At 32.7% G+C, this 20,905-nt stretch overlaps 1 protein-coding gene across 1 annotated transcript in view; it reads right to left on the bottom strand.

Annotated features, from left to right (window-relative positions):
• LOC126739570 (cyclin-dependent kinase 14) overlaps nt 1-20,905 on the bottom strand; it is a 275,956-nt gene that overhangs the window by 244,725 nt on the left and 10,326 nt on the right. The window contains exon 2 of the mRNA XM_050445325.1: nt 1,933-1,968. Coding sequence (XP_050301282.1) covers nt 1,933-1,968 — 36 coding nt within the window. The remainder of the gene's footprint in view (nt 1-1,932; nt 1,969-20,905) is intronic.

Raw genomic sequence — 20,905 nt, 5'->3', positions numbered from 1 at the left:
CACTGTGGACCGTGCTAAAGATAATAATAATAATAACTAAAGATATCCAAGCCAAAGATATTTTGGAATGAGTCCACAAATAAATTTTTGTAGGTTTGGTTTTAAGATTTTTTAATAAATAGTCCTGTAGTCTAGCTACACAAAGTGCTGCTCTAGCTGCTAGCTCAAGCTTCGGTAATGTGACTGTTGTATTGCCCTTCTCATTCAAAGGAGCAATCCTATTTTTTGAGATTAATAAGTCACATTTGTTGGACTTAATATATAAAACAGCACCATAAGCTAATAGAGTCGCATCACCAAATGTGTAACTCATATCCTTGATCATTCTGCGATAATACACTTCTAGGAAATGATAATTCAGATAGTAAAGGCAACTCTTGACACCATTTAATCCACATACAAGTCAATTCATGCGTTAATGGGCAATCCCAATCTAGTTTTTTCTTCCATATGCGTTGTATTAGTATTTTAGCCCTGACTGTAAATGGATCCAAGAAACCAAGAGGATCATAAACTTTTGACATGCAGCTCAAAACATTACCTTTAGTGGCTGGCTTATTCGTTAAATCATGTAACGCAGGCTGAATGTCAATACACAGTTCATCGGTGGGCCCATACCATTGTATTCCCAAAATCTTTTGAACTTCAACGTTTAATTCTGCTTCGTTATTATTTAATTTTCTTATCATTTCATTGTTACTGTACCATTTCCTTAAATTCATTGATGATTTCAACAAAATCTCTCGCGATTGGCTATATAATATTTTGGCTTCTTCTAGTGAGTCACAGGATGTGACCAGGTCATCCACATAAAATGAGTTCCTTAAGATATCACAAACATACTTCATGTTTTCAGGTTGATCTGATAAATGCTTTTTCAAAGTTGCAGCTAACAAAAATGGACTACATGTTACCCCAAAGGTAACTCTTTTCATCCTGAACTCTGCAATTTCCGGTAAATCTGTGTCTCCCGTGAGTGGTCTTTCAAACCATAAAAACCTGTGACAGTCTCGCTCATTTTCTGCTAATATATACCTCAGAAGTAATTTTCGCAGTAAATGCGTTCGACTTATAAAGTAATTTAATTGACAAAGATTAGGGGGTAGCTCAAGATCATTAATTGATTTAAAGTTCAAGTCATTGAAGATTTTTCAAAGTTTTTCTGCCATTTCTATTAAGTGGCTGAGGATAAGTAGTTGAAGTAATCAATTTGGTTTAAGAATATCCCTCAATATTATAGACTATTCCGACTTCAAAATTTCAATGATATCCGAAACGCGTGTATTTTAAGACAAGAGCATACACTTACTTTAAAAAAAAATTATTCAAATTTCACACCAGAATCGATATTTTCAACATTACATGATATTGTCAATTTAACATAAATTGTCACCAGCTATATCTGTTCTATGATTAGAATAACCAGGTAATGAAATTGCACTTAATCGTATAGCATGCTTTAACCAAGTTTCTAATAAGCATTCAGAATGATGATGATCAAACATTCTTTTGATCTCCTGAAACTTCTGTTTTCCTCACATATTTTACCCAATCACCGGAATTACAACCTAAACTATAATTATCAATAAACCCAAAATTACAATTTGTCTTACATGTCACCCATTGCTCCTTATTAACCATCAACAAGATGTTTCGATAGTCGTAATCTTGTACAGTCGATCCCAAAGAGACCCGAAGAGAAAAATAAAAACCCAGACGCCATATGCTTTTTACAGCAGGCAAAAGGCAAATCGGCCATGCAACCCTATAATAAAGTCCTAAAATAGCGCCCCGAAGACCTAACATCATTTACGACGGTCGTTTTCTAAAAATAGTTATTTCCTGTTCAAATTTTGATACAATATTTATGACTGCTTTATGTATGTATAAGCCGTTGTTTTGTCTACTTTGTACTACAGTTAAGGTACTTACCGATTTCTTTAAAGACAATTGGAGACACATCCTTACCTAAAACCGAAAAAAAAACATCATTAATAATACGGCATTTTTATAACATTTATACATCATCCGCCACACAATAGAACATGAACCTCTCTATTCTTCGTTAACACCTTAACAAATCGTCATCTCAAAAGTGCAAATTCACGGTTTCGGCATATATGTCATTCTCAGGTCATTAGACTTGAGTTGAGCCACGTATATGAGTAATGATCAGTTCATGCGGAACTTAGAAACATATCGAACAGGGTAAAGTTATATGGCAGTTTTTCTCACAGAATCAGTTTTTCTCTCGCTAATTTCTTTCCAGATAATTTAGAGGTAGTATGAAACAGGAGCAACTATTTAATTTTCCATTAATGTTATCTTTGCAATTAATTATCCACCTACTTTTCCAGATTATTTTGTATTCCAAATTCTCTGGAAATGCACTTTATATTCCTCTGATTTGAGTTCAAGGATTTTGAACCTCTTTTTCCCTTCTCAGTTCACCAAAAATCTATGCACAGTTATTAAATTTTTTCCGTTCTTTGGGCATAACCACATAATGACAGAAAAAATCTTTTATATTCCCCATTTACTTAAATAAAACCTTGAATCTTTAGATCTGCTTTATTCATCAGAGCAAAGTAGTTTTAAACAATATTTTGTACTGCTTGCTAAAGAGATCAACATACAAGAAGACGCTTTTCTACAAGGTTCAATATAGCATTCATCTCTCTCCAAATTATTTTGTATTCCAAATTTTCTGAAATTACTCTTTAGATTTGCTTCGTTCAAATCAAAACGTTAAACCAAGATAGTTCTCTTTCTCCCTTCTTAAGTCCAAGAAAAATCTTAAAAAATTAATACAAAATTTAATTGGATTTTCGGTTCTATAACCAATTTTGTACAACCATTCCCTTCCTATTCCAAAAGAGTTAAGGGTTAGTATGGGTAGAATTAAACCTTAGTTAATAATAAAATCCTGAATTGAGTTTCTATCAAAAAAATTGTTTATCCCATCCACTCCCTTAATACCATCATTGAATGAGGAACCAGCTTTCGTTCATCCCCTGGTCTATGCTGTATTTTGCCCAGGTATCCTGCCTGAAAACACGAAGACAGTCAGTTTCCATTTCAGAGAAGAAATCAGTTTCCATTTTTGAACCTAGTTTCCTTCCAGGTTCCAAGGAATACAAGGGAAGTTGGGACGAGATCATTAGTTGGCTTATCACGGTCCTTGTACTCATAATATGTAATTCATCTACTTCTCCAGGTTATTTTGTATTCCAAATTCCCTGGAATATGACTTAAGAATCCTGTAATTTGCTCCATTCAAAGGAAGATATTGAATCATCTTGTTCTCTCTCTCCCTTCTTGATCCAAGGAAGATCAATCTATAGTGAAACAGGATATTGGAGTTTTATATTAATCGGATTGTTCTTTGAATCATTTACACCTTTTAAACGAAAAATCAATAGAAATCCAATAAATGTCAAGTTCCTATAATGCTTATATCTTTTGAATTTTGAACTCATTGGAAACTTGTAAGTCTTAATATTTTACTACATTTATTCCGATTCCAAGATAAACAAGTTTTTCACAAAAAAATCCAATATCCTTGTCCTTAGTAAAGGTATAAGCCACCTGCCCTAAATTGACTTTACTGGTTTCTTTTTTTATTTTTAATCCTAGTTTATTTCCTGGTAAGACTGGATCATCATTTGGCTTACCACTGAGATCATCCTTCTAATATGTCATTTATCTATCTTTTCAGATTACTTTGGATTCTAAGTTTTCTGGAATGGCTCTTTATGGCTATTTATTTATTAATAATTAGCCTTTCGAAACTAATTGAAACTTAAAAAGCACTCTATCCCCAAAAAAGGTTTCATAACAGCAGGGCTCCTAGAAGGACTGAAAATCATTTTGGTGTTAATTTAATTGCTTGTTGATCGAGATAACCTAGAGGGGGTATGAAACAGGAGCAACTGTTTGATTTTTCACTGATGTTATCTTTGTATTTTATTATCCACCTACCTTTCCAGATCATTTTGTATTCCAAATTTTCTGGAATTTCTCATTACATTCCCCTGATTTGCTCCATTGGGTTCAGGGACATTGACCAAGATGCTTTGATCATCAATGCAACATGATCAAAGCAGGTCTAAATAATATTTTGTGTATTAATAAATATATTCACGCTTGGTAAAGAGGAAGTTCCATGACTGATGTGTCTGCATTTTGGATCCTACCTTCTTTCCTGGTGGATTCAGGTAGCACAAAGGGACTTTGGAAGAGGTTTTTATAAAGCTTACTACTGATATCAGCCTTGAAATATCGCATTCATCTACCTTTCCAGATCATTTTGTATTCCAAATTCTGTAGATTTTCCTGATTTGCTTCAATCAGATCAAGACGTTGAACCAAAATAGTTCTCTTTCTCTCTTCTGTAAGCCGAAGAAAAAAGTTAAAAAAAAAAGATACTAATTGGACTCTCAGTTCTATAGGTAATTTTGAGTAGCCATTCCATTTCTTATTCCGTAAGGGTTAAGAGTTAGGCTAAGTCGAATTGGGCTCGAGTTAAGAATACAATTCTGAATTAACTTTCTACCAGTAAAAAATGGTTTATTCTAACCACTCACTTAAAGTCACCCTCAAATTAGGAACCAGCTTTCGTTCAACCTCTGGTTTATGCTATATTTTGCCAGATATTTCGCCTCAAAATATAAAGACATCTTATCATCATACCTGACACCTTTCTAAGAAGTTCCATGCCTCGTGAGTTTCCATTTTTGATCCTAATTCCTGGTTCCAGGGAACACAAAGGGAGTTTTGACGAGATCATTAGTTTGCTTATCACTGTTATCATCCTTATAATATACAATTTATCTACTTTTCCAGGTTATTTTGTATTCCAAATTCCCTGGAATAGCACTTAAGAATCCAGTAATTTGCTCTATTCAAACAAAGATATTGAGTCATCTTGTTCTCTTTTTTCCTTCTTGGTCCAAGGAAGATCAATCTATAGTGGAACAGTTACTAACTATAGTGGATAGTTCTTTACACCTTTTACATTTTTTAACTGAAAAATCGATGGCAAGGTAAAAAAAACACTAGAAAACCAATAAATTTCAAGTGTTTATTCGCAAGTTCCGATAAGGCTTAATCTTTTGAATATAAACTCATTAAGAAACTTTACGTCTTAATATTTGATTACAATTTTCCCACATTCGATATACTTTCTATTTTTAAAATTTTTGATCCTAGTTTATTTCCTGGTGAGTTTGGAAGAGTTTACTATTTCGCTTACCACTGATACCATCCTTCCAATATGTTATTTATCTACCTTTCCAGAATATTTTGTATTCTAAATTCTCTGGAATGGCTCTTTAGATTTATATGACTTCCTCCAATAAAACCATTATGTTCAATCATCTTATTCTCCTAATTTCTCTTTAGACCCTAATGCATGAACAACAACTTTTTCAAACTATCTGAGACCTAAAAAGCACTCCTATGATTATTTATCCCCAAAACGGTCTCTCTTTAAGTGTTAACTGTTTTATAACTGGGGGGCTCCCAGAAGGGCTGAAAATCATTTTTTTGTCAGGGGGGAAGTGTGAACGGGGGGAGGCCAGAAAGATAATCGTTCGAGAACACGCCCGTTATTCTCTCCCTCAGGTGTTCGATTTAGTGTGGGTGTAAACTTCGTTCGTGCCTTCGGAAAGTTCATTTCCATGTTTGAAATTGCTGTTAGTTCGATTAGGCGACAAATTACAACCCTTAGCGTTTAGCCCTAGTAGTTAAGATACAAACTTTATGATCTTCCTAATATTTCCGAGGGCAATGCATCACTGTCAACTGAGTTTCCTGTGTAGTTATATCCGTTTTCATTTTTTTTATCTTATTGCCGTACATGGGATGAAAATTTATTGAAAAATGGATTTGCATAGGGAAAATGATGTTATATATATTGAAAAACTTCATATAGAAACTATTTCACGACAGAGGATTTCCACTTCATTAATATTTTGCATGATATGTGAGTCCAACATTTCTCACATTTTTGTAGAAGAAATTGACCATAATAGATTGAATAACAATTAATGGTTTAACCAACTTTGGATATTTAAGAAGTCCTGACATGAACGGGGCAAATTAGATTAATTTAAACACCCTTTCCAGGAAATCGGGTATACCAAATAATCTGGAAAAGGGATACCAGTAACGAAATACAAAGAAGTATGAATGGAAAGTTGAATATTACTGCCTTTCAACAATACCTGTGAGTAAACCGTAGACGAATCGAGGAGGAAACAAAGAGTTGAAATCTTATGTATTTGTTGTTTAATATTTTAATGTGGCAATTCTAACTTTCATTAAAAAAGCACTTATAAGTCTACCTACATGACTTTCGTTTCCTGATCAGAAATAGTTAGACGCAAAACAAGGCGTAGGCTTCTGGTTAAAATATCTCACAAAAATGGATTTTATGAATTCAAAAATGGAAAACCAGTGACGAACTAGCAAGATTTATGAATTGCTCTATTCCAACACTGCCTGTAAGTACTACATAAATGAATCAAGGAGAAAACAAGGATTGACAGAAGTTGAAGTCTTACGTATTTGTAGTTTAATGTTTTAATATGGTCATTAAAACAGCAGTAATAAATCTACCTACATGACTTTCGTCTACCAATAACAAATAGTTAGACGTAAAACAAGGCGTGGGCCTGTGGTAAACATTTTTCAGGAAAATGGATTTGTGAATTTAAATTAATTTAAAACAGAAACTGTCTTACCATAAGAGAACCAGTACTTAATTGATATTTTGCATGTTACGTGAGTCTGATAAGGCTGATCATCAATAAAGTTTAGGATTTCTCACATTTTCCAGAAAAAATTGACAACAAATAGGTCATGGTCTACATAATTATGGACAATTAACAATTCCTAGTATGAACGGGGAAAATCAGATTAATTTAAACACCCATTCCAGGAAATGAGGTATACCAAATAATCTGGAAAGGGAATATCAGTAACGAAATACAAAGAAGTATGAATGGAAAGTTAAATATTACTTCCTTCCAAGACTACCTGTAAGTAAATCATAGACCAGTCAAGGAGGAAACAAAGAGTTGAAATCTTATGTATTTGTTGTTTAATATTTTAATGTAGCAATTATACCTTTCATTAAAAGGCAGTAATAAATCTACCTACATGACTTTCGTTTCCTGATAAGAAATAGACTCAAAACAAGACATAGGCTTCTGGTAAAAATTTCTCACAAAAATGGAGTTTATGAATTCAAAAATGGAAAACCATGTCATCTATAGTAAAATTAAAAAAAAAAACTGTCTTGTTATAAGAGAACCAGTACTTAATTAACATTTTGCATGAAATGTGAGTCTGAGATGGCTGATCATCAATACAATTTAAGATTTCTCAAATTTTCTGAAAGAAGTTTGTAAAAAAACATGATCTAAATAACTGTGGACAAGCAAGAATTCGTTGCATACATGGGGCAAATGAGATGAGTTTAAAGAACCTTTCCAAGAAATTGGAAATGGTAAACCACTGACGAACTACAAAGATTTATGAATGGAAAGTTCTCTATTTTAACTTTCTGCTCTGGTCCAACACTGCTTGTAAGTACTACATAAATGAATCTAGGAGAAAACAAGGATTGACAGAAGTTGAAATCTTACGTATTTGCTATTTAATGTTTTAATATGGTCATTATACTTTTCATTAAAACAGCAGTAGATCTACCTACATGACTTTCGTTTGCCCATAACAAATAGTTAGAGTAAAAACAGACGTAAAACAAGGCGTGGGGTTGGGTTGGGTGATAAAGTTTAGGAGTTCTCATATTTTCCAGAGAAAAAATTGACAAGAAATAGTTCATGGTCTACATAATTATGGACAATTAACAATTCCTGGTATGAACGGGGAAAATCAGATGAATTTAAAGACCTTTTCCAGAAAATCGGATATAGGAAATAATCTGGAAAGAGTACACCAATAGCGAACTACAAAGATTTAAGAATAGAAAGTCAAATATTGCTGCCTTCCAATACTACCTGTAAGTACTACATAAGAAACAAGGATTGGCAGGAGTTGGAATCCTACGTATTTGATGTTTGATTGTAGCAATATGCCTTGATAGTATGCCTTCCAATAAATCAGCACTAATAAATCTGCCTACAATGACTTTTGTTTCAAAACAAGGCATGGGTTTTTGGTAAAAATTTCTCAGGAAAATGGATTTTGTGACCTTAAAAATTAAAAACTATGTTTTTTTTAGTAAAATTTAACAAAGAAACTTAGTTTATTATAAGAGAACCAATAATTAACTAATATTTTAAATACTTGACTCTAAGATGGCTGATCATCAATACAGTTTAGAATTTCTTATATTTTCTGAAATAAATTGTCAGAAAACAGTTCATAATCTAAACAACTATAGGTTATCAACAATTTCCCGCATAAATGGGACAAATTAGATGAATTTAAAACCCCTTTCCAGGAAATCGGGTATACGGAATAATCTGGAAAGGATATAGCAGTGACAAACTACAAAGATTTATGTATGAAAAGTGATATATTGCTGCCTTCCGACACTACCTGTAAGTGCTACATATATGAATCAGAAAGAAAACAAGGATTGACAGGAGTTTGAATTTTACGAATTTCTTGTTTAATAATTATTTTGCATGATACATTAGCCTGATTATCGATACAGCTTAGGATTTCTGATATTTCCTAAAAGAAATTGACCAATAACAATTTATGGTCTAATCAACTTTAGATCAACAATTCTAAATATACTGAATAATGATACTTTTCCGTAAAACACTACTAATAAATCCACCTACAAGACTTTCGTTTCTCGATAAGGAATAGATAGACGCAAAACAAGGTATAGGTCGCATGAAGGTCGCAATTTCTTGCAGAGCGACCGTATAAAGACATACGAGAACAGCAACTAGAATTTCTTAAGATTGTTGACCGGGTTTTTGTCATAAGACGAGCTACGAGGGGCACCGGATAATTAGGAAAAAAATACTTTTTCATGAACAGATGGCTCCCAAGCCGTGACTCATCAAATTTAATATCGAACAGTCGGTCGGTAAGTGCGGGAACCCAATTTTATAATGATAAACAAGCCTATTTCCTTATTAACCAGAGTGGCTTAAACCAATTTGATGGTTCATAAAGCTGCATATTCATACCCTGGCTATTTTTAGAATATAATAAATTGCTTTAATCAACATTTTATTGCGGTTAAATGGTCTTACTCATGGACGTCATAATGCAATGAAATTTGAAATTTAAATGTTTCCATAAGTGTGCGTAACAAGATACGCCCTCAAACGTACCATTTCCTTATACACAAGGTAAAATGGGATCCTAAATCGTGGTGGTCACCAGTTTGCCCGCAATTTTCTAGCCAACTGCGGGCCCGTGCCCGAAATGAAATCTAATAAAGCCACCACGGCCAGACCGCGGGGCGAATTTTCCTCGATTTCTGCCATTTTTCCCTGTGAATTTTCCGCCTTTTTCTTCCCTTTTATGCTCCGGAGTTTACCTACGACGCGATCGTTTCAATAAAAATTTATCCAGACGTCGCCGCTCACTCGCTCGCGGATAACAGACCATTTTTTTTATTCTATTGAATTTTTCTAATATCTTTCGGTCGCTTCCTGGAGTCGGAATACCCCAGGGTCATGGAGTTTGTACATTATTTCCGAAGGCATGTGGTATTTCTCTTATGGATTGGAAATTACTTGGGGAGTGAAAATATTGTTTTCTTAACTTTCGCCTCTCTCTCGCTCGAGTCTACATTTCTCTCATTCTCATTCATGGTCTGTCCAACTATAGGTTCTTAACATTCCTGATGCCCTATAATGGATTATGTTAATTTTTTAAATTTGAGGAATAAATGTAAAACTCTTCGTGATAAATGTTTTAGGTCATATATTGAAAGATTAAATACTGAAATTTCTCACGATCCTTCTTTATTTTGGAAACACATTAATAAATTACGTAGGTCTGATTCATACCCCAATAGCATGCATATGGAAGCCGAGGTTGCTCGTAATGGTCAAGATATTGTAAACTTATTTGCTAGGTATTTTGAAACTACATACATGCAACCTGTCTGCAAGGCTCCTGTCTATAAATTTGATTACAGTCTGGATTTAAATTGCATATCTTTTTCTTTATTGGACATATTTGATGTAATCTTACGCCTTCGTAACAAAAATTCTTTTGGCTCTGATGGTATCCCATATGTTTTTCTTAAAAACTGTGTGTGCACTCTGAGTAAGCCTCTGCATCACCTTTTCAATCTTTGCTTGACATCAGGCAAATTTCCTGATTATGGGAAGGCAAGCTTTTTAACACCAATTCATAAAAATGGCGTTAGAACTGATATTTGAACTATAGAGGTGTGTGTATTTAGTCTGTAGTTCCTAAGCTGTTTGACAGGTTGTTTTCTGTGCGATTTTCGTAGCACTGTAGGCGATTGCTTAGTGATCATCAGCATGGTTTTTGTCATGGTAGATCTACGGTGACTAACCTGTTGACTTACCAATATGATTTGATTGGTGCTTTTGAGAGGTCTGTACAGGTCGATAGTGTGTATACAGACTTCTCGAAGGCCTTTGATAGGGTTGGTCGTGAACATCTGGTTCGGAAGTTTGGGGCTATGAGCCTTGGTCGAATTTTGTCACAGTTTTTTGACTGGTCGCACACAGTTAGTCAGGATAAGTAATTATATTTCTAATGGTATTGAAGCATGTTCAGGCGTGCCTCAAGGTTCGATTAGACCGGTCTTTTTTAACTTGTTCATAAAAGATTTGAGTGATGTAATTGTTAATTCAAAACATCTTGCTTTTGCTGATGATTTTAAACTGTATAAAGCCATTTGAGTCATATCTTGATGCTGAGCTACTTCAATTGGATTTAAATAGTGTTGCTGAGTGGTGTAATAGCAATAGTCTGGAACTGAATGTAAAGAAGTGTGTATATATTTCGTTTGGTCGTTCTAATAAAATTATTAATTATTAATACGCAATCAACAATAACGAACTCAAGTCAGTTGATACAGTTAAAAATTTAGGTGTTTTTTTCGATACCAAGCTAATTTTTTTGCCGCAGATTTTGGATATTATTAACAGGAGTATGTGTAGTCTTGGTTTTATCACTAGAAATAGTGTACATCTGACTGTTTCAAATTACTTTATTACTCTTTGGTACGTTCCTTGCTTGAGTATGCGTCTGTAATTTGGTCCCCTTAATATGATTCTCATATTGAATGCCTTGAGGCTGTACAAAGAAGATTCTTAAGATCCCTTGCTTATAGAGCTGAAGTTAATAGTTTTCGTAATTATTACATCGACTATAATGCTATCAGCGTCCAGTTTAATATCCCTAATCTTGAAGTCAGACAGCATTATTCTGATGCTTTAACGTTATATAAGATTTTAAATGGTTTATATCATTGTCCTACTGTCTTGGAAGCAATTCCTTTCAACACCTATCAAAGAAGGATCAACTCTTCTATGTTTCGTTTACCCTTTCATTCGGCTAACTATGGGTTTTTTTCTCCACTGACTAGGACTTTGCGTTTCTTTAATGAAAATAGTTTGGATCCATTTTCCGGCGGCTTACGGTTATTCAAATCAAAAATAAATAATCTTAGACTTTAACCTACGTTCCTTGGATAGTGTTAAGTTTTTAGCCCTGTTGATGATTGTTTTTTCAGAGGTTTTATCTTGGCATATTTTCTTTTTGTAATTCTAGTATTGTATTTATATTGTTATATTATCTAGTATTTTGTATTATCTATTTTGTTTTTTTAAACTGGCTCTGCCGTATATTGAAATAAATAAATAAATGAGGCAAGTCAACAAAATTTATAGGCCCTTTCGCAAAAATAGCGTATACCTAATCTGGAAATGGTAGACTACAACTGTAAAGATTTACGAGTGGAAGATTAGTTACCCTTATAAACCCTCTTTCAGTTACTATTCTACCTAGATAAAGTAGGAAGAAAACGTACGTATCTACCAAATTTTTATTTATCTATTCCTGCCTGAACCAGCTTGGAATTCTTTTCTTACGTTTATACACGAAAAGCAGGATTTTAGTTATTACCTTTAAAGTATATGAACCTAAGATATGGTTTTAACTTAATTTAATTTTTCTTGTTTGTAGGCTTAAGCAGTGCCTTGCATTACTTTGTCAGGTGCCTGAAGAGCCTTTTAGGACAAATACTTTATATTTCTGTATAGTTATACTTTGCTTTTGTCGTAATAGGCGAATTATTATTATTATTATTATCAAAGTTTATTCCAAACGGCAATCGCACTTCCCTCTGGGGAAGGAGGGATCGTTCACTTATCCCAGATATCAAAAGGATAAAGGTCTGATGGAGTCCTTTCATTGTTATCGGACTCTGTTTTTTACCTTTAATAACAAATAATAAACTTAGACTAAAAGTACATATGTTTTTTAAACTAGTTGATGTTATCTGCGTTTCCAATGAACTTTCTGACGGTTCGAGATGTGGATAATCGCGTCGACTTCTGCATCAGCTGATAGTTGCTGTCCTTAAGGTTGAGCAGTTTCATGTTTTCGATCAGGCTCTTTGGTATTACTCCTGTCGTTGACACAATAATTGGAACTATCCACACTTCTCTCATTTCCCATTGTCTTCGCATCTGGTGTTCTAGATCCCTGTACTTAACAATCTTTTCATTATGTTTCGCTCTTAGGTTGTTATTATTAGGAATAGCTACATCAATAAGGGTTGTTTTCCTAGAAATTTTATCGATTAGTATTAGGTCAGGCTTATTGTTACTTACTCGTTGGTCTTTAAATACAGCCCAATACAATTTGTGTTGCTCATTTCCAAGAACTGGTTCCGGCTTACCTGATAAGAGGTTTAGTTTGTCTGCCAGCTCTTGACGCAGTATCTTTGCAACTAGATCATGTTGTTCTTTATATTCCGTTGGTGCAAAAGTTTGAAATCCACCGGTGACATGCTGAATAGACTCCGTTGTCTCAGATCCATACCTACATCTGTCACTTTATACCGTAAGGTCACCTACGACAAACTTTAAATAATTTCCTGTTGGTATTACTTGACCTTGGATAGCCACAAGAAACCCTTCAGTTTCGGGGAAAAGCTGTCCCGAAGTCAACCAATACTTCGACGCCGCTATGTCAACATACTCTTGTTGAACCTCGTGAGCATGCCTTCCATATAGTGGTTTTCCCATCCTAAGCTTGTATTTATTCTTGCTTGGTACTATGGTGTATGGGAAGTTCAAGCTCCTGTAGTTTAAGTGGTGTTGAGTTGTCTGCTTCACATACGGCACGATGAATGTGTGATGTTTCAGCCCTTCGAGAAAAAGGAACCCAAGTTACTAATTTCCTCAGTCAGCTGCTTCTCTATGTCGGCCATTCCTCTTCCTCGCATATGTCGAGGTAGCGTAGTTCGTTCTACAGCACTGCGCGGATGATGCTTATTAGCTTTCGTTAGGAGCGTTCTAGCCTTTCTTTGCAAATTTTCGATGTCCGTTTTAGTCCATATTATAATACCAAAAGAATAGGTTAATGAGCTGACTCCATATGTATTAATAGCTTTAAATAAATTTCTGCTGTTAAGACTTGTTTCAAGGAGTCGTCGCATTCTTGTAGTGAACTTAGTAATCAGCTCATTCTTAGTTCTATGGTCTATTCTTCGCGCCTGCTTCATTCCTAGATATTTGTAGGATTCTTCTTCATATTTAGCATTTTTACAGAATTACCTGACCATTCTCTATCTAAAAGTAACCTGGTTGTAGTTCACCCTTAATAATGTTCACAGTTCGGCACTTATCCAGTCCAAAGGTCCTTCCTATATCATCAGAGAACCTTTTCACTATTTTAAGCATCTATTTTAGTCGATTTCGTATTGCCGCAAGAATTTTTAAATCATCCATATAAAGTAGATGTTTTACTCTTGTTATTTCTCTATTATTCTTGTTTAGGCCAAATCCGTTCTTAGTTGAATTGAGTTGGCTAGAGAGTGGGTTTATGGCAAGGCAGAATTAAAGTGGACTTAAGGAATTTTCCTGGAATATACCCCTACGAATAGGAATCATAGTAGTTCCAAGGCATTTACCATTAGGCATCTGGAGTTTTAGTCATGTTCGCCAAGATGCCATTGATAAGCCATTTATGAAGAACTGTATCAAAACCTTTTCGGTAGTCAATGTATCCTGCGAAAAGGTTTATCTTGTTAAATGCCTCACTGTAAACTACGAAGTCGATAATTAGCCGTTCTTTACACCCCATGGCACCTGTATGTTGAGCCACTATGATATTATTCTGGTCACAATGTCTGTAAATATGTTCTGTAATATAAGATGTTATTAGTTTATAGAGTATGGGTAAGCATGGCATATTTTGAGGATTCGTAAGTATGTCGTTTAGAAGGTCGGACAGTTGTTGATGTATTGACCACAATTTCTTAATCCAGTAATTTTGGACGTGATCTGGGCCTGGAGCTTTCCGGTTATGTGGCTTTTGTAGAAAGTTAGTAACTTCGTCAACTGAAAATCGTAAAAATGCCATTTGATTATATGTTTGACAATTTGCTCTTTCCACTCTTCATCCAACCATTCAGTTTTGAGGTTGCATTCAATAGTTGTTAATTGAGTTTCCCAGAACTTCTCAATGTTTTCTTTAGTGGGGTAAATGCTAATGGCAGTATTTGTTGGAGAAGCTTTCGATAAAATAGTTTCTCTGAGCGTTCAAAAAGTAAATTATTGTTTTCTTTTTTATTACTGGACTTACCTTCTTAAGAGACCTGAAAAAATTAGATAACTTCTGTTTAAGAGTATCTAGACATTGTTCTGGGGTATAATTTTCTGTTGTGTATGTTGTTGGGTCTGACGCATTATTTTCTCTACTTTTTTTGGTTCTGATACCTCCAATGTATTCCTTTAGCCAGCCAATGTCTTTCCTAATAAATTATTATTATTATTATTATGATTATAATTTCAATATGATCCTCCATGATGTTCTGGGTGTAGGATTGGTGCTCACGTCAATTAACATCTCAGAATTGTTCATCCAGAAATTAACAAATAATAATTCATGGTGTGTTCAATTATGGATGATAATAATTTTTGCCATGAATGAGGCAAGTCAAAAAAACCTAATAGTCCTTTCCAGAAAATGGGGTACACAAAATAATTTATTTATAATGCATCAACAGTGAAAAGGCCAATTACACACACGATTCTAATAGTACTAAAAATGTAAGTAGAATACTATTGAAAGTAACTTTTATACTTCCTATACCTACACAGCCAAAATGGCTCAATTATCTATCAAAAAAAAAAGCAAACTATACCTCCAAAGCTTGCATCTGAAAATCAAACAATCTGTCATTTACTAGTTTTGTGAATCTAATCCGAGCTAATTAACTCCACCTCTAAGTCACTAGCATAAATATTAAAAAAGTTGCACATCTTATAGATTGGTGAATCCTTAAAAATGTTTGTACTGGGAAAATCCAAGTTAAAAGTCTTTCTTTGTCTAGAGAAAGTATTTTTGAAAAATTAATTTTATTGGTTAAAATTTTACACATATATACAAGATTATAGGGTTGATTTGGATAATAACCATGCTTTTTGAAAAACATATATTTCGGGAATTTACGTTGCACATTACGTTCTATAGTTTAAGACTATATGTGGATACCACACAATCCAACCATATTCCAGCACCGACAACACCAGACTGTCAAACAACCTTAGACAACACTCAACACTGAAACCTTTAGTAGATCTGACGATAAATCCGATTTTTTATATGCCTTATTTAGTTGGTTACTCAATAATGTTATCTGTAAATGCCAGTTTACAGTTTAGTATGATACCCATGTCTTTCTCATTGTTACAGTTCTGTAATTGTGTACTATTAATACTGCACAGAAAAAAGACGGAGAAAAATTGCCTAATAAATATTTATTTGATTAATATTTATTTGAATAAACCATTTTTTTTCAACTAAGCTGCGTATGTTTTAGGTAAAAAATATTTATTTTATTTGAATAATTAAGAATGTTTGATGTCTTTGGAAAATTTGTTTGCTGTATTTTTCCGGTAACTCTTTTATGTCAAATAAATAATTATTTATATGAAATATATTTGAAATCAAAATAGATCTAAATATATATTTTTTTGTTGCAAGCCGTCTGATTTTGTGGCAAATATTTATTTATTTGCGTCGCAGACTTCTTAAAAAAAGAAGGGGGTGAAACTGGCAAAGCACTCAAAGCAGGTTGTTCGTATACGTCGCGTCGTGTCGTATTGGTAGAGTCGCCAACGCGCTATGCATAGTACAGGGTACAGGCAGACGCTACTCCCGATCCCGCATTAAAATAAAACGTGTTTTCACTCTTTTTGTCGTATATATAGTAATTATATAAAATATATATATGATGGAGGACCTCTTAAATGATTGGAAATTAAGTCATTTATGGCCTGTATTTAGAGGTAAGTAGATTTATTACTAATATATAATATTATGTATCTTATGTAGGTATATTGGCTGATGCAATTTTCATTAAAATAGGTACTTTATTTGGGATTTTCTATTGAATAATTTATTAAGTATATTTATCTTAGTAATTTGGCGGTATGACTCTGTCCACATACCTATTATTTTTGGCTGAATTTGTTATAGCCCCATTATGTATAAGTATATGATAGACCTTTGTTTATTTCTATATATTCCAAAGAAGTTTTAAGTTTTTTTTTGTTGTGGCTTAATTTTTTAATTTTTATATAGCCTTAATTATACTTATATAATAAGTAAGAGTTTTTGTTTTTATTCAATAATAAAAATATGTTCTACCCAAAAGGTGTTTTTTTTCTGTTTTTACTTGTATTTCATCAGAGCGTAAAATTCACGTTCCTAAAAAAATGATGTTTTTTAAAGATATAAGGCAAACTATATAAGTATACACTACGTATATAAATCCAAAAAAAATGTGACGAAGCTAAAGTATTCATTGCTTTAAAATTTAGGATCTTTTAAACAAATTGGTTTACAATTTCTTAAATTTTAAAGTTAATGAATATTTTTGCTTCGCCACTTCTTATTTAAGTCAGTGTATTTATATCAAATAAATATGTGTGACAAACAAACAATAATAATGTTTGTGTTAAATATATATTTGGTTGCGTAAAATATTAATCAAATAATGGCAAATAAAACTTATTTACTTGAAAAAAATATTTATTTGGGAGAAATAACCTAGGGTTTTAAATAAAATAAATAAGAACAGTCCCCCAAATAAATGTATAGTTGGTAAAACTAAATAATTTATTTAACCGTAATAATCAGTGTGTCTAAATAAAAATAGGGTTTCTTGTCTTAAAAAAATATTTGTTTGCTTCAAATAATTAAAAAAAATATTTTGAAATAATTATCATATTTCATTTAAACACACAGTTGTTTGGCATATACCAACTAAATATTTATTTGCAGGGACTCCAAATTTATTTAAGAGAAGCGTTTCCTTTTTTCTGTGTGTAAGTAAATTTGATTATATTTTTATTAAGAGTTGAAGACATAGAGCAACACTTTTTTTCATTCAAACTAAAAAGATTCAAATTACACCAGCCTACAACTATTTCCAAATTTCTTTGTAAACTATGCCAATCCCCCATTGAACTTATTTCCATGTACATACATTTAAAGTGAACATGAAAATATAAGGTCTTTGAATTGCCCACAGAATTTGGCATGGCATTTATAGCGATTAAAAACAGCAAAGGTATCAAATTGGAGCATTGGGAAATCCCAGACATTAGATTTAGCACCGTTGACTTTAACATGCTAACTGCTGCCTATCATTTAAATAGGAGATAAGTAATTTAATTAAAATATTTGTCACAATATTATCTGGAAAGAGAAGATCGTTGACAAACTACAATTTTTTTTGAGTGGAATATGAAATACTGCCCCTTTTTATATATGTTAGATAAACTAGGGAGGAACTTCTCGATGATAAATTATTAAAAACTTAAAAAATTAATTTTTTCAAACTTTCTTTAAATTATATTCGTGATGTTCTAGTCCCATATGAGGTTCAATAAAACCGATAGAAAACCCCCAAACATTCTTTATAATATTTCATATGGGTCTTACTGTTTATACAACCAACTGTTGACAAAATTTCCCAACATTTCCAATTCAAACTTGTGAGACTTCCAGGTTAAATAAAAGGGACCCTAACTTTTACAATTTACATCCTGCTAGTATACAAGAGTGAATTTGGATTGAATTTGAATTTAATAAAGCATGTCTGACGGCAAATATTGACTTTTAATTAAAACCGCGCCTCGCGTTATGGAAAACTGAATCGAATTTTAAGAGTTACGAACTTCTGTTACCGTCGTTGTTCTTTAAGCAATAGCAATTTTCATTTTATTCTGGAATAAAAAAATAGATATTCATGCAGAATTTTTCATAAAAACACAAATGTTACACATACTACATGTATTGGACAAAATTATGGCAACAAATTTTCTATTCCCTCTAATTACGAGTACTGAACTTGTTGAAAATCACTAGGGATGGAAATTCTCTAAGTAAGGTCAGGTACACATTCAACAATATGGAGATTCTCCTTACTAAATGACTATGCTTTTCCAGTGCGGCAATAGTTAGACAATAATTCAGATTATGAATGCCAAGAGAGGTGACCAGGTAGATTGCCTGATTTTAGCCCATTAGACTTGTTTCTTAGGGGAGTCTCAATAATTATTTAAATTTTGTTTGCAAACTTTTTTGGTTACAACAATGATTGGGTTTACCCACAACAGAGTTCAATGACATTGCAGTACATCCCTATACTGTGACTAAATACAGCAACTAACTTGAAGTTATATTGCATTTAGTTGACGGCCTATTTTTTCCCAATAATTTGGTCAATGATAAAAATTACTTTTCCTTCCAAATTCTTTCTCTCTGTAGATCAATCATTCTATAAGGATCTTCATATTGTAAATTATTTTAATATTCTTTTGAATTACAGTGATCTTTTTGGTACCATTCTGACACATTTCAACTAAATGGCTTTCTTCATTTCTCATCATTTTGCTAGGTTTTTTTCTTCAGAACCATAAGTACAGCTCTTGTAGTGCACACATATTGGTTGCTCTCTCCTGTTCATGATCCATTTGTATTTTTTTCTTTCCTTTGGTTTTCTGGTTGCCTTGTCCTGAAAAAGCCAATAAACAAAAAAAATCAGCCAGCAACTACTCTGTAAGTTCCTGACAAGCCTATCCTCTTACCACAATTTAAGCTTTTAATTTTAAAATCAAAATACTGATATTCCTGAGAAAACTTTTAAAACATGTAAGTGAAAAACAATTATTGTATAAGAAATCCTATTACCTATATATAAAAGCGTAATATATAAACTGAGAACATGTGTAATATGCCATGATGAACGAAATTTAATATGATATAAGCTGGGAGCAATGATAAGTGAAAAAGAAAAGTGAGATTTCTAAGGAAATTACTATTTTGATGAAAATTTTTTGCAGAATTTTAAATGTAATAAAGCATGTTTATTGTTAAAGAAAAATATGGAATAAAAAATGTAATAAGTCAACACCTGCATCAAAAGTATTACTATCAAATCAATTACTATGGTATTTTAATGTTAGGTTCTCAGTGAGAAAGAAGTTATATTCCAAGAAAAGCCCATCAGGGTAGGGTAGAGAGAAAGGTGCCACAAAAGGTTTTGAATAAACATAATTGTTCTATATTGGTTTCAATATTCTCCTTAATGGCTTAAAGGGATTAGATGAAAAATACCATCAGGTAATTTTAATCTTTCAGGTCATTCTTCTGTTCAATGAACCACATGCAAATTCTTTCATAAAATAATACTGGCTTAATAAATAATGGCATTATATGTATATGTATTAAGTAATAAAATTATTTTCTTTTAAGTAAATTAAATTTTTATAGAATATGTGATGTAATCCCGATATATGGGAATGAGAGAATACAATGAACATTTTTACTGTTAATTACTTTTGGCCTGATATAATATTAAAACACTTCCTGTAAATTACTGTTTTATGAAATTTATTGAAGCCACTGTGAATATTGTATTGTAAGTGAAAGTTCTGCATCTCTAGTATAATGCTTTTCAATGAAGAATCATAATGGCTATCATAGAACAAATCCCTTTAACATACACTTATAATAAAATGGTTTCAGTTCAGATAATTTACCCAAAAAGACATAAATGATTATGTCAGCATGTATGCATGCATAATGTGTATTATCTATGAGGTTGTGATGTTTACTATAAATTATTTAAATAATTCAACTGAAAATAACTTCAATGTCAATATTACAATAACCTTTTTCAATGTAACACCCAGTTTTGTTTTTATAAACCATATCAGAGGCATCAGTTATTCAATTATAATTAAAGTTACTGATTTAATTCCCGAGAGTATAGCAGCATTGCATGCATGTTTTTGTATGTAATAGAGTTCTTCTTCACTATAATTATATGTGGTTTAGTAAATAAATATGTGAAAAAACTTTACATTCAATTTTACCAAATTAAATCTTTATTGTTATAAACAGGACTGTAATAAACAAAGCTAGAAATAGAGATATTACAGCAAGAAACACACAAAATATATATTCTAAAGAGGATAATTAAATAACATACATATTATACATAGTAAAAATTAGTCTAAAAAATAAAAAAAGGTAAAATAAAAGAACAGATCATATGCAGGTTGTAGGGGCAAACATAAATACCATTTAAAAGTTATCACAATAAAATTCATTGAGATCATAATAAGCTACTCCAACAAGTAAACTTGGAATCCTCCTAAAGAGCTTTAGGATAGTG

This window comes from Anthonomus grandis, chromosome 8, assembly GCF_022605725.1.
Source record: "Anthonomus grandis grandis chromosome 8, icAntGran1.3, whole genome shotgun sequence".
In the NCBI taxonomy this organism is placed as follows: Eukaryota; Metazoa; Arthropoda; class Insecta; order Coleoptera; family Curculionidae; genus Anthonomus; species Anthonomus grandis.
This window is presented reverse-complemented; position numbering and strand designations above follow the sequence as displayed.